The sequence below is a fragment of the Periplaneta americana genome, chromosome 16 (genome assembly GCF_040183065.1).
Source record: "Periplaneta americana isolate PAMFEO1 chromosome 16, P.americana_PAMFEO1_priV1, whole genome shotgun sequence".
Classification (NCBI taxonomy): Eukaryota; Metazoa; Arthropoda; class Insecta; order Blattodea; family Blattidae; genus Periplaneta; species Periplaneta americana.
Window position 1 is genome coordinate 165,988,502 of NC_091132.1, and position 12,116 is coordinate 166,000,617.

General features: G+C 37.4%; 1 protein-coding gene across 2 annotated transcripts in view; it reads left to right on the forward strand.

Moving 5' to 3' along the window:
• LOC138691789 (gastrula zinc finger protein XlCGF17.1-like) overlaps positions 1 to 12,116 on the forward strand; it is a 103,027-nt gene that overhangs the window by 69,081 nt on the left and 21,830 nt on the right. Inside the window, exon 5 of one of the 2 annotated variants that reach the window (XM_069814195.1) lies at positions 11,412 to 12,000. The exons of the other annotated variant lie outside the window; for it this stretch is intronic. Coding sequence (XP_069670296.1) covers positions 11,412 to 11,577 — 166 coding nt within the window. The 3' untranslated portion in view covers positions 11,578 to 12,000. Of the gene's footprint in view, positions 1 to 11,411; positions 12,001 to 12,116 lie in introns of those variants that run through there. 2 annotated transcript variants of the gene reach the window in all.

A 12,116-nucleotide genomic window follows, 5' to 3' on the forward strand; every position in this document is an offset into this window, starting at 1 on the left:
TCGGGTTTTACAAAATGTTATAGATTTACTTTTAGAACCATTTATTTTCATCCTATGCTTTAACGCCCAGTTGTAAATGTTATTCAAGTCTGTTTGAATAGCATCTACATCTGAATTATTTCTAATCTTTCTATAGATAATGCAGTCGTCTGCAAATAGCCTCACATTTGATGTAATATCCTGGCATAGGTCATTTACGTATATTATAAAGAGTAATGGACCCAGAACGCTGCCCTGTGGCACCCCTGAACTTATATTTCCAATTCCCGATATTTCATAACCTACTCTAACTCTCTGGGTTCTACCTTTTAAGAATTCTTGGATCCATAGCACCACTCTTTTATCTATTCCTAGCCTACTTAACTTATCTATTAATATGTCATGTGGCACCAAATCAAATGCTTTCGAAAAGTCAATCACAACTGCATCGATTCTTCCGCCTCTATCTACCTCTTCAGCTAGATCCTGAACCAGCGACGTAATTTGACTATCACATGAGAAGCCTTCCCTAAAACCATGCTGGCGGTTGTAAAACCAATCTTTCGCATTTAGAACATGACGAATATAATCCGATATCAAATGCTCCATGACTTTACATACGACAGATGTAAGGCTAATCGGTCTGTAGTTTCCGACATCTAATTTATTTCCACCTTTATGTATAGGTACCACTATAGCTGATTTCCAGTCACATGGAATAGCTGCATTGTTTATGGAAACATGAAATATACGCATTAAGTATGGAATTATGGCCTCGGAACCTAATTTAAGAATCTCTGTAGCAATACTATCTGGTCCTCGAGACTTCCGATTTTTTAATTTCGTTATTCTCTCTCTAACCCCTTTGGAAGTTATTTTGAAAGTCGAATTTGGTTCACATTCACGGTCTGTGACACAACCACTCCTATCAGCGGGATTATTATTATTATTATTATTATTATTATTATTATTATTATTATTATTATTATTATTATTATTATTGAAAACCGAAATGAAATAGGAATTTAATAAGTCGGCCTTTTCTTTGTCATCAGTTATACTTTCTCGGTTCTGATTTCGTAAAAGCACTACTCCTTCATTTTTCCCTTTTCTCCTGCGTACATAATTATAAAACTGTCTCCAATTGTTACTTTCATCTTCTTTTAAAATAGTTTTTAGAAAATTTTCCTGAGCTAACCTTTTTTCACACTCAAGTTTCTTAATTAATTCAACATATTTTTCCCAATGCTCATGGCTCCGTTTACGTTTGCTAAATGCGCGCCTTGTCTTTTTCTTTAAGTAGCGAATATAATTAGTGTAATATTCTGGGTCCGGATTTTTCTTAATTATTTTAGAAGGTACACATTTTACTAATGCCTCGAAAATTATACACTTAAATTTATGCCACACATTTTCCATATTTCCTTCAGTCCTTAGAAAGTCATCATGCTTTTGTCGTAGAAACGTTTGTAATTCATGGACATTAGTTTTGTTAAAATTCCAGACAGACACTGGACTTGACCTCGGATTTACTGTTTTTTCCCATAAGATTTCTAATAAGACGCTATTGTGATCACTTATTTTATGAAGACTTTCAGAGTTGACAAAGAGAGAGACAGGTCTTAGTAGGTAAACATCTAAGAGGGCATTGTCACGCGTCGGACCATTTACTACCTGCGTGAAATCTTTACGCCAGATCAATTCATTAACAAGGGTCTGTGCATCTGAAATTGTACCTGAAATCCCGTTCCAGTTAATTTTCGGGAGGTTTAGATCCCCAGCAATTACTACGTTTCGGTCTTCTGATACTGTATTAAGATATTCATTTAGTTTGTGCAAAGTTAAATTGTTTAATTCACTGGGTGGTCTGTAACATGCTATTACATCTAAGGTTTCCAGCCCATTTCTTACCTGAACATTCAATATTTCAACTTCCTCATGTATCCACAGAAGATTGCTACTTATTTCTATCTTAGTACAAACGAAAACTCCCCCTCCCTTTTCACTTCTATCCTTTCTGAAGACTCTATAATCCGACCTAAAAATTTCCGAGTCATTTATGTCTTCCCTAAGCCATGATTCCGTCCCAATTATTACATCTGGATTATAAACATCGACCAAGTTCCAAAACGGAATAAATTTATTTCTAATACTTCGGCAATTAACCTGCAGTAGTCTTAGTAGGCCTGTCCTTACTTGAACATTCTGAATCCCCGTGGCACCTCGCCGTCACTGCAGGTCTACGCCGCCCGCGGATAGGTCTTCGACCGCACCCCCGCTGACCGCCGGTAGTCCCACGCCCCCGCCGTCGGCTGATAGTCCTTCGGTGCCGCTGCCAGCTGATGGATCCTCGATCCCGCCGCGCCATGTTGTAGTAACTACCCGCGCGAAGAGGGATCCCATGTCTGCAGCGCCCCTCCGATTTAGGTGGATTCCGTCTCTTCCGAAGCATCTGTCGTCTATCCAGGAATTTGGATCGACGAAACGCGCACCAAGACACTCCGCTACCCACTCGAAAGCTTTATTCACACGACCCACTTTTCTCCAGTTCACATCCCTCCGTCTGACGATTCCACTGATGACAATCCCAGCTGCCGGATATTTCTTCTTCGTTTCCATCACCAAGTCATATACATCTGCCATGATATAATCAACACCTCTTCGTAAAAGTATTATCAGAAAACATTTACAGAGATTTGACTGATAACATACTGGATATGATTTATACCAATTACTCTTGACAGAATGCAATTTCTTTGTACCAGGAATTTTCTGGGTATTTTCCCAGTGCTTATTAAGAGATTGTTTAGTTTCCTCAATCATATTACCTACCACATGCGTCAGTTGTAATTTTTGTACTTGTTTTTGTTCAGTGTTGACATACTCCTCAGCTGTTTGGATCGATTTACCTGATCTCACTGCAACATAAGCAATTCGCTTTACTCCTCCACCTCTCCCATCAACGCAGGCTTTTTCGTGAAAAGTAGCAAATAAATGCCATGCTGTTGATACACCATGTGCGTTAGCCATGTGAGTGAGATTGCAAAAATTAAAATATTGTTTATATTGACTGGCTGTTTCAGTTGAATATATATGAAGGCCTTTGATGTGAGTGATATCTTTAAGATGTTCTAGTATTTCCTCAAGGAACACATTCACTGTATATTTGTCATGATGCAAATAATCATACATCAAAGCAAACGATTTTATGTCTAATTTCGTATTAATATTATTTAGAAACGAGACTACTGCTGTGAATATAGTTAGTTGATTCTTATTCCAGTTTGGTGCTTGAATTTCATTTTGTTCCTTACAAAAAAAAAAAAAACTCAGTAAAATCAATCTGTAAGATTAATTTCCGTGGTTCAAATAAGTTCTTTTCAAAATTTTACCATAAGGGTACAGAATATTATATCAACACTTAAATGTAATATTTACCCCTTCATTGTGTTGAATGTTCTTGAAAATGGATTTATGTATGTATGTATGTATGTACAGTATGTATGTATTTATTTATTCACACTGCAAATGAGTATATACCCGGTGGCAACTAATTACACTCAATAATGACAATTAATAATAAACACAACTAATAAAAAAACAATAATAATAATAATAATAACAAGGAGCATCCTAAATTAAAATAATAATAATAATAATAATAATAATCATCATCATCATAATCATAATAACAAGGGGCATCCTAAATTAAATGAAGAATGATCACTTAAAATAACATTTAAAGTAAATCTAATTTGTATCTTAACCCTAAGTTCGAACTAAGACCCGCGAGTATGACAGGTTGATACCTGCACAAGTACCTTTCGGCACTACACTTATTTCGCTGTCAACTCACTCACTGCACTGATTCTATCCTGATTTCACTAACACTTCTAACCATTTCACTGTTCAAATACTTTGCACAGCCACTTCACTGACACAAACACACTTCACTTACACAATAGACTTCACTGAACTACACACTTTACTGACACAACACACTTCCTCATTGATAGAACACTTCAAATAACAAGATATCAATTACACTCTTGTGTCTGTGTCATTCAATTACTAAGTGTGTGAGTCAGTTACCGATCCTTAGTTTTTATAAAAGTGAAAATAATAAATTGCTCAAGCAAAGATTTTAAACCTTACTTACTCTATACACAGGATATGAACTATTTTCGAAATATATTTTTATTCACTTTTTGTATGTGTTCGGTAACTGACTGACCCTCTATTGCAGCATACATGATTTTGTGAAAGGATTACTGCTGAAATATAAAGTCCTCCTTTTTCCAGCAATGTCCTCTTATTTTAGATTCCATGTCCTCCTATAGAATTTCTTCTCATGGTAGCCCTAGCTCAAGTACCCAGTATTCGTTCCGAGAATAAACCCCCGTGCAATAACTCCCGATACGATGTAAGCAACTGGATACGCTAGAAGTGACTAGTGACACAGACCGTTGTTCCAGCCAAGAAATTCATGGTTGTAACTCGTGCAGAAGCACCTCTGATATAGATATTGAAAAACAATTTTTGTGACAGCTGTGTAAGACTATACACAATAGGGTGTATCGAAATCGGTGGTTAAAATTTTTTTTAAGAAATTAAAACAATTGGGGGTCTAAAAGGTTGTCTTATGGGTTCATTATTGTCTCTACCAAAGTTGGTACTCATACAAATATATCTATCCAGGGCACACTAACTTTAAAGTTTAGGAATTTCATCTAAGTCTATATTTAAATAACTTGGCAGTTCTTTGTTTACTACAGACTGTATTATTCATTATATTTCTCATATTTTCTGTTACTTTAACATTTTTAATATTACTTAAGTATCCAGATAACTGTACAGAACTTTTAACAATATTTACTGGCTGTAACAACCTAGAACTCACCACAGAGAGGTGACTGCTATATTGTTCTTTCTTTCTGTCGAAATAAATACCCTGGGGAAATTTTGTTTCTTCTAATTCGTTCTTAAGGACAGCACTACAATTTTTCTTTATCTTATCTCTCGTTGAATTTTGCTTTTATGTATTAATTTGCTTTCGTCCTCTTTAGATACTAGTTTAAGATCTTCTAACACTGACGAGGCAAATCCCGCTACTTTTCATACAGATACATCCGTTTTATCGGTAATTTTAGAAACTGCTGGCAGAGGAATTCTCATCGGCGAAATGCATATCGGCTTACAGGTCTTGATGTAGATTTCAGGAGATGTTTCCAAGTGAAATCCGAATCTGAAGAATTATTTTCTGTCGATGAGCTGTTCTGTTGTATAGCACACTCTGGAGAAATAGATGGCAGCTCTTCTTTTCCTTTACATTCCATGGATCTTATTTCCTCTTATTTTTGCAGTTTTTTTGTTACTACATTGTCCAGACTTCCAATCGTTATTTTTCTACATGTCCGTTGGTCGACCAGGAAATTTCGTTTTTTTTTTTTCTGCTACTTTTCACGACTGTTCACATTTGCAGTTCGCAAAGTCAAGGCATTTACATGTTGCAATATCAAATAGTCTTAGACTGTTATGTCTCATACAGTCCAGTTTCATCATCATCATCATCATTGGCACTACAGCCCGTTATGAGCCCTGGCTTCCCTCAGTAGGCGTTGCCATCTGTCTCTGTCCTGTGCAACAGTCCTCCAATTTCTGTCATTAGCCAGTTTCTGTTGCCAAAAGATCCGTCCGGCTTTTCTTACTTTGGGTTTCATAACGGTATGTTTTTTACGAGGTGGGGCTGTCAACCCCACACTCAACCCCCGACCTGGAAGACCAGTTCCGTGTATTTATATCCCCCGCAGACAGGGTGGCCCAGTTATACCCCCAGACACCGGGTGTTCATTTGATCGCCTCTTATGATCCACATGAACTCGCGATGGAGCTATTCTCCCCCGGCATCCACTCGGAGAACAGCCCAGTTTAGATTAATTAAATTTCCTCTTTTTTTTCCTGTTTTTAATAAATTCTTCACTTTATTATGATAATTTAATATCATATCTGTTATTGTTTTCATGGAAAAGAATGACAGGGACCGAAGCGTGTTTCCATGTAGCCTACTTTATCTGCAACTTTTTTCTGCATTACATGCACTGCAGGTTCTTTACTTCCTTAACCTTTTAATTCTATGTGAGTGAAGAAATAATATACCTCATTACATCTCGATAGGTCGGGAGTGTTTTAAAAAATTATTTTGGGGTACCAAAAATACCCCTCCAACCTGACAAACGTCTTCTTTCTTGTTTTTACTGGTGAAGATTTCGCCATTAGAAATAATAGGCAACACTCAAAACACCCATGCAATGCATAATAGGCAACTCTCTAAACACAAATACAATGTGCTACAAGCAAAGGCTCGGGAGGAACTGACGAATAGAAAACAGGGAAATTGTGACAGAAAGCAGAAGTGAATAATTTCAAGGGAAAAATTGTTCTGGGGCCGGGTATCGATCCCGGGACCTCTGGTTGAACGTACCAGCGCTCTGCCAACTGAGCTAACCGGGAACTCCACCCGACACCGTCTCAACTTTTCCCTTTATATCCACACAACTCGCGTGGGCTGACGAAACGCCAGAGAGTGTCGGGTGGAATTTCCGGGTAGATCAGTTGGCAGAGCGCTGGTACGTTCAACCAGAGGTCCCGGGATCGATACCCGGCTCCGGAACAATTTTTCCCTTGAAATTATTCAAATCTGCTTCACAGGAAGCTTTACCTGAAAGACTAGATTTGGAGAAAGCAGTGTTAACCATCCTTACCTTCACCCGTTCCCTCCCTCTAACGCAGTACGCACCCTGATTTGAAGTATATTGCCTTGCCAGTTTGGTAGTGTCTATTCAGTCATCTATACAAACATTTATAACAGCTGAATGTTCTTAATATTCAGTATTACAGAATGTAATTTTTTCAAGATTTTGGTCAGTTCTATAATACTTGGAGGGCTTTGTGCTTCGGTGAAAATTTAATCGAGAGGTCTAAATTTTTTTGAGCATAACTGTTACATATAATGACAACTTTTCCGCACTACATATTTTTTAATTTCGTAATTTAATTTTTTCGATACACCCTAATACACGGCATTATTCCATTAAAAATAGGGTTACCACGAGAAGAAATTGTATAGGAAGACATGGAATCTAAAGCAAGACGACATTGCTGAAAAAAAGGGGGACTTCTTATAAATTGGTATAAACAAAATTAAGTAAAGCTAAAAACAATGGCTCACCTTAGTTTTCTCATTAGTTGCTGGATCAGTATTACATCTGTACCCTACATATCAGTGGAGACCACTTTGTGCCTGAAGAGACAAACATATCTTGTAACAAATAACTATGGAACTGTTCACAGGACATGTCCTTGAAATTATATTTCACTATGTTTATACCTCTGTCACCGTTGGAATGCGATTTCGTTCTTTTGTCCATTGAGCAGATATTAGGGAAAATACTCTCTCAGCACTTCCATTGTGACTTGGGATAAATAAATATAATTAACATATTTTCAAGTATGCATCTTGATTACACAACTTTTAACACTGCATCACTTCGGAATATGTATGATAAGAACTTTCTTATGTTAAATGTTATGTTTTTTATTTAACGACGCTCGCAACTGCAGAGGTTATATCAGCATCGCCGGATGTGTCGGAATTTTCTCCCGCATGAGTTCTTTTACATGCCAGTAAATCTACTGACATGAGCCTGTCGCATTTAAGCACACTTAAATGCCATCGACCTGGCCCGGGATCGAACCCGCAACCTTGGGCATAGAAGGCCAGCGCTATACCAATTCGCCAACCAGGTCGACTCTTGTGTTAAATATTAACGTACCTTGTTAACATGTTTCGACCTATTTTCGGTCATCTTCGGAACTGGTCGTTGTTGGTCTTGGCGCCTCTTGTTTCCTGTGTGGGTGCGTTCATAAAGTAGAGTCAAAGAGTGTATGTGTTTTGAAATTGAGTTGTGTGTTGAGAATATAGTTGGGGTGTGTTTTTGTCTGTCTGTATATTTCATATTGCTCTAGTGTGTTGAGTTTCTGGCTTTTTGGTTGGATGTGCAGTATTTCCTTGTCTGTGTTGATGTCTTTGTAGGTGTGGTTGGCATTTGTGATGTGTTCTGCATATGTGGAGGTGTTTTGTAATTTTGTTATGGCTGTCATGTGTTCTTTGTAACGTACTTGAAATGATCTGCCTGTCTGTCCTATGTAGAAGTTGTTGCAGGTATTACATTTGAGTTTGTATACGCCTGTGTGGTTGTATTTGTCTGTTTGTGTTGTTTGTGTGTTGAGATATTTTTGCAGAGGGTTATTTGTTCTGTATGCGATGTTGTAGTTTAATTTCTTGAATGAGGTTGCAATTTTATGTTTGTTTTTGTTTTGGTATGTTAGTGTGATGTATTTTTTGTGTTCTTGTGTTTGTGTTGTATTCTCTTGTTTTTTGTGGTTTTGTTTTGTCTTACGTATTATGTTGTCTATTATGTTGGGGTTGTATCCGTTTTATTGTGCTATGTATTTGATTATGTTTAGTTCTTAAGAGTTAGTTTAGTTTTTAAGAGTTCTGAGAAAGTTTCGGTGCTCGCAGAAGTATTGGAATTGAAGAATTTGCACAATTTATCTAAATTTAAATCTTTGTCCAAATTAACTTGATTGACATATCTTAGTACATTGCAGAATGAAATTGATAAAATAGCTTAGAATCATGAATAGTGACTTTTTACAGTGTAAGAATTCAATGCTTGTCAACAGGTCATCATATTTTATGTTTTCTTTTTATGTGCTCCAGCTTCAACCATTGAAAGCAGTTAAATTCTTTCATAGGTTTTCATCATTTGTTTAGATATTCTATGTACTGTATAATATCGCACATTATTCAATATTCATATTAATTCTAGTTGAAATGCGAAATGCCGGACATTTCAAATTTAAAAAAAAATGCCTTCTGGACAGGATAGAATGATTAAAAAGAGGACATGTCCTCCTTTTGCCAGATGGATGGTAACCCTAATTAAAAACTCGATTTTGAAAAATTGTAACATAAACCGTTATTCGGCCCAACGCTTCAAATATATTCATTCATAATATAAGTCCACTTAATTTATACCCTACTGGCTGCTTTACTGTGGTTTTCGTCAATTACATCTAAATTCGTCCTTTCTTTTGCTACAGACGATTATAAGGTTATCGTGCAGGGTGAGATGAGGTTATTGCTACGGAATACTTAAGCTTAATTACAATATTATTGAAATGAAGAGAACAGAAATATTGCACAGTTATTGGTTTAACATCAATAGGTAGGTAGCCTATAGCATTTGCTGAGAGATAACATGGAAGAAGAAAAGTGTTTTGTACATATCTGCATCTTGTAACTTTGTATGGGTTCTATTTCATAATAGAGTTGGGTCGATTCGTGAACGAATCGTTCATTCGAACGACTAATAATAAAGAATCGTAAGAATCGATTCGTGGTATCAACGAATCGTCGTTCAAAAGAATCGTAACGAATCGTCGTTCAAACGAATCGTAACGAATCGTCATTCAAAAGAATATTAAGGAATCGGCATGGTATCGTAACCCACGATTCTATTCGTTGTTTGATGTAACCTGTCAACGGACATTTCCGAACCGTATCGAATGCTCCCGAGCGAGAGTGAAATCAAAATATGTACTGCATTTGTTAAGTATGGAAAATAATGAACACAAACCTGAAATTTGCATAGTTAAATAGAGATGTAATGCAAAAAATGTACTTCATAATAAGGTTCAGTTGATAAATTATAATTTAGAGACATTATCTTGGGTAATTTTGTAGACTAATGGAGTCCATACTGAATGGTTCCAGCCAATGAGAAAGAGACAATCCAATGTCTCGCCTCTTATGCCATCTATGAGAGAGATGTAGAACGTTTTTGTTCTACGCGTGGTTTGCAAAGGAAAGTGTCTTGCGACGATTCAAAAGAATAGTTGGAATCGCAGACTGGGAAGAATCGTGAACTCGTTGACGATTCAAAAGAATAGTTGGAATCGCAGACTGAGAAGAATCGTGAACGAATCGTTAGAATCGATTCGTAATGTGTGATTGAATCGTTGGAATCGACTTCTGAAAAAGAATCGTGTTGCCCAACTCTATTTCATAACATTGTTTCCACGCAGGGGCGGACGCAAGGGGGGGATTAAGGGGATATATCCCCTCCCGAAATGTTGAGAAAAATACCAAATAAGAAACAAAAATAATATTGATTTTAATTCGTGAATGTACATAGGAATTAGAGGGTTTTCCACGTAAATTCTCTTCGCTAAAATGTTAAATAAATGTATCTTTGCATTGAAATAAATCCCTATATCTGGGATTTTTCTTGCCTCTGCTTCGCAACTCTGATCCACTGCCCACTGGAGAGTAGCACTGTTCTCTGACACTTACTACAAGAGATCCAACGCAAGAGGACTAATAATGTAACTCGTTATGAGTGACTAAGTGGCCAGGATCTGACGAAATAAGCACCATCTTAAATCACAAAGTGATTATTTTTCGCATATCATGATATGCACCTCTGCACATGTATGGACATTATGCCACTGTCATACATCTCTATGACACAGTGCATGAGGGTAGGCCACTAGAGGGAACCCAAGAAGTGGAACTTAAACTGAGAGGATTCTATCCGACATCGGGATGGGAATCCAGTGTGGCTTAGTGGATAAAGAGTCAGCACGTAGAGCTGAAAACCCGGGTTCAAATCCCGGTGCCGGAGAGAATTTTTCTCTGTTCCACTCTTCCATCATCATATGATGACGCAGAATTTCTGCACTGAAATATTATCATATGTACTTCGGTACATCGTAATATAAGCCATACAGAAACCAACATTTTTGGTGTCTATGATTGTAGCTAGCCATGTTTTTAGCCTGTCACATGGTTTAGCCAGTCTACTACAGTCAGAACAGATGGACCTTAAGACATGCCTTGAACTATGTGAGAATCTAGAAAGAGAACCGGAAGATTTTCGTTTAAATTTTCAGCCAGTGAACCTAGAGGCAAAAAGTGTTGCTGAACTTACTGGAATTACGCTGGAAATTCCAAGAACTGCAGGGAGACAAACACAGCATTCTAACTTCAAGACAGAGAGTCCTGAAGAGTATTTTAGGCTTTCAATTCTCCTTCCCTTCGTAGACTATTTTATTAGTCAGCTCAAGGACAGGTTTTTAAATCATAAGGGAATCCTAAAATCCATACAAACTTTTCTGCCTAAAAACATAGTGCGCGCATCAGATGAAGATTTAGAAACTGCTGTTGAGGCTGTAGTAAATCAGTGGCCCAATGATGTTGATGCATCACCAGAGTCTTTCTTCAATGAATTGAGGATGTGGAGAAGAAATTTTCTTCATCAGAAAATTCTTCACCTAATGCCTACTGATTTTATATCATCTTTCAACAGGTGCAATGAAATTATTTTTCCCTGCACTCACAAGGCGCTAAAACTTTTTAGCACATTGCCTGTAACTACAGCAACACCAGGACGGTCGTTCTCAACATTGCTATATTTGAAGACTTACTTGAGGAGCAGACAGATTAAATGGACTGGCCTTGATGCATATACATAAATATGTAGAAATAAAACCTTATGAAGTACTGGATGAAATGTCTAAGAAACCTCGTCACCTTCTTCTGTAAATATCATTCTGTCATTATTTTTGTATTGCAGTCATTGTAAATATTAAAACTAAAAATATTGTGGTTTATTTAACAATGCTCGCAACTGCCGAGGGTCCACACCTGTGGAGTAACGGTCAGAGCGTCTGGCCGCGAAACCAGGTGGCCCGGGTTCGAATCCCGGTCGGGGCAAGTTACCTGGTTGAGGTTTTTTCCTCAACCCAATACGAGCAAATGCTGGGTAACTTTCGGTGCTGGACCCCGGACTCATTTCACCGGCATTATCACCTTCATATCATTCAGACGCTAAATAACCTAGATGTTGATGCAGCGTCGTAAAATAACCCAATAAAATAAAATAAAATAAATTGCCGAGGTTATATCAGCGTCACTGGTGTGCCAGAATTTTTTCCCGCAGGACTTCTTTTACATGCCAATAAATTTACCGATATGAGGCCGGTCACATTTAAGCACACTTAAATGCCATCGA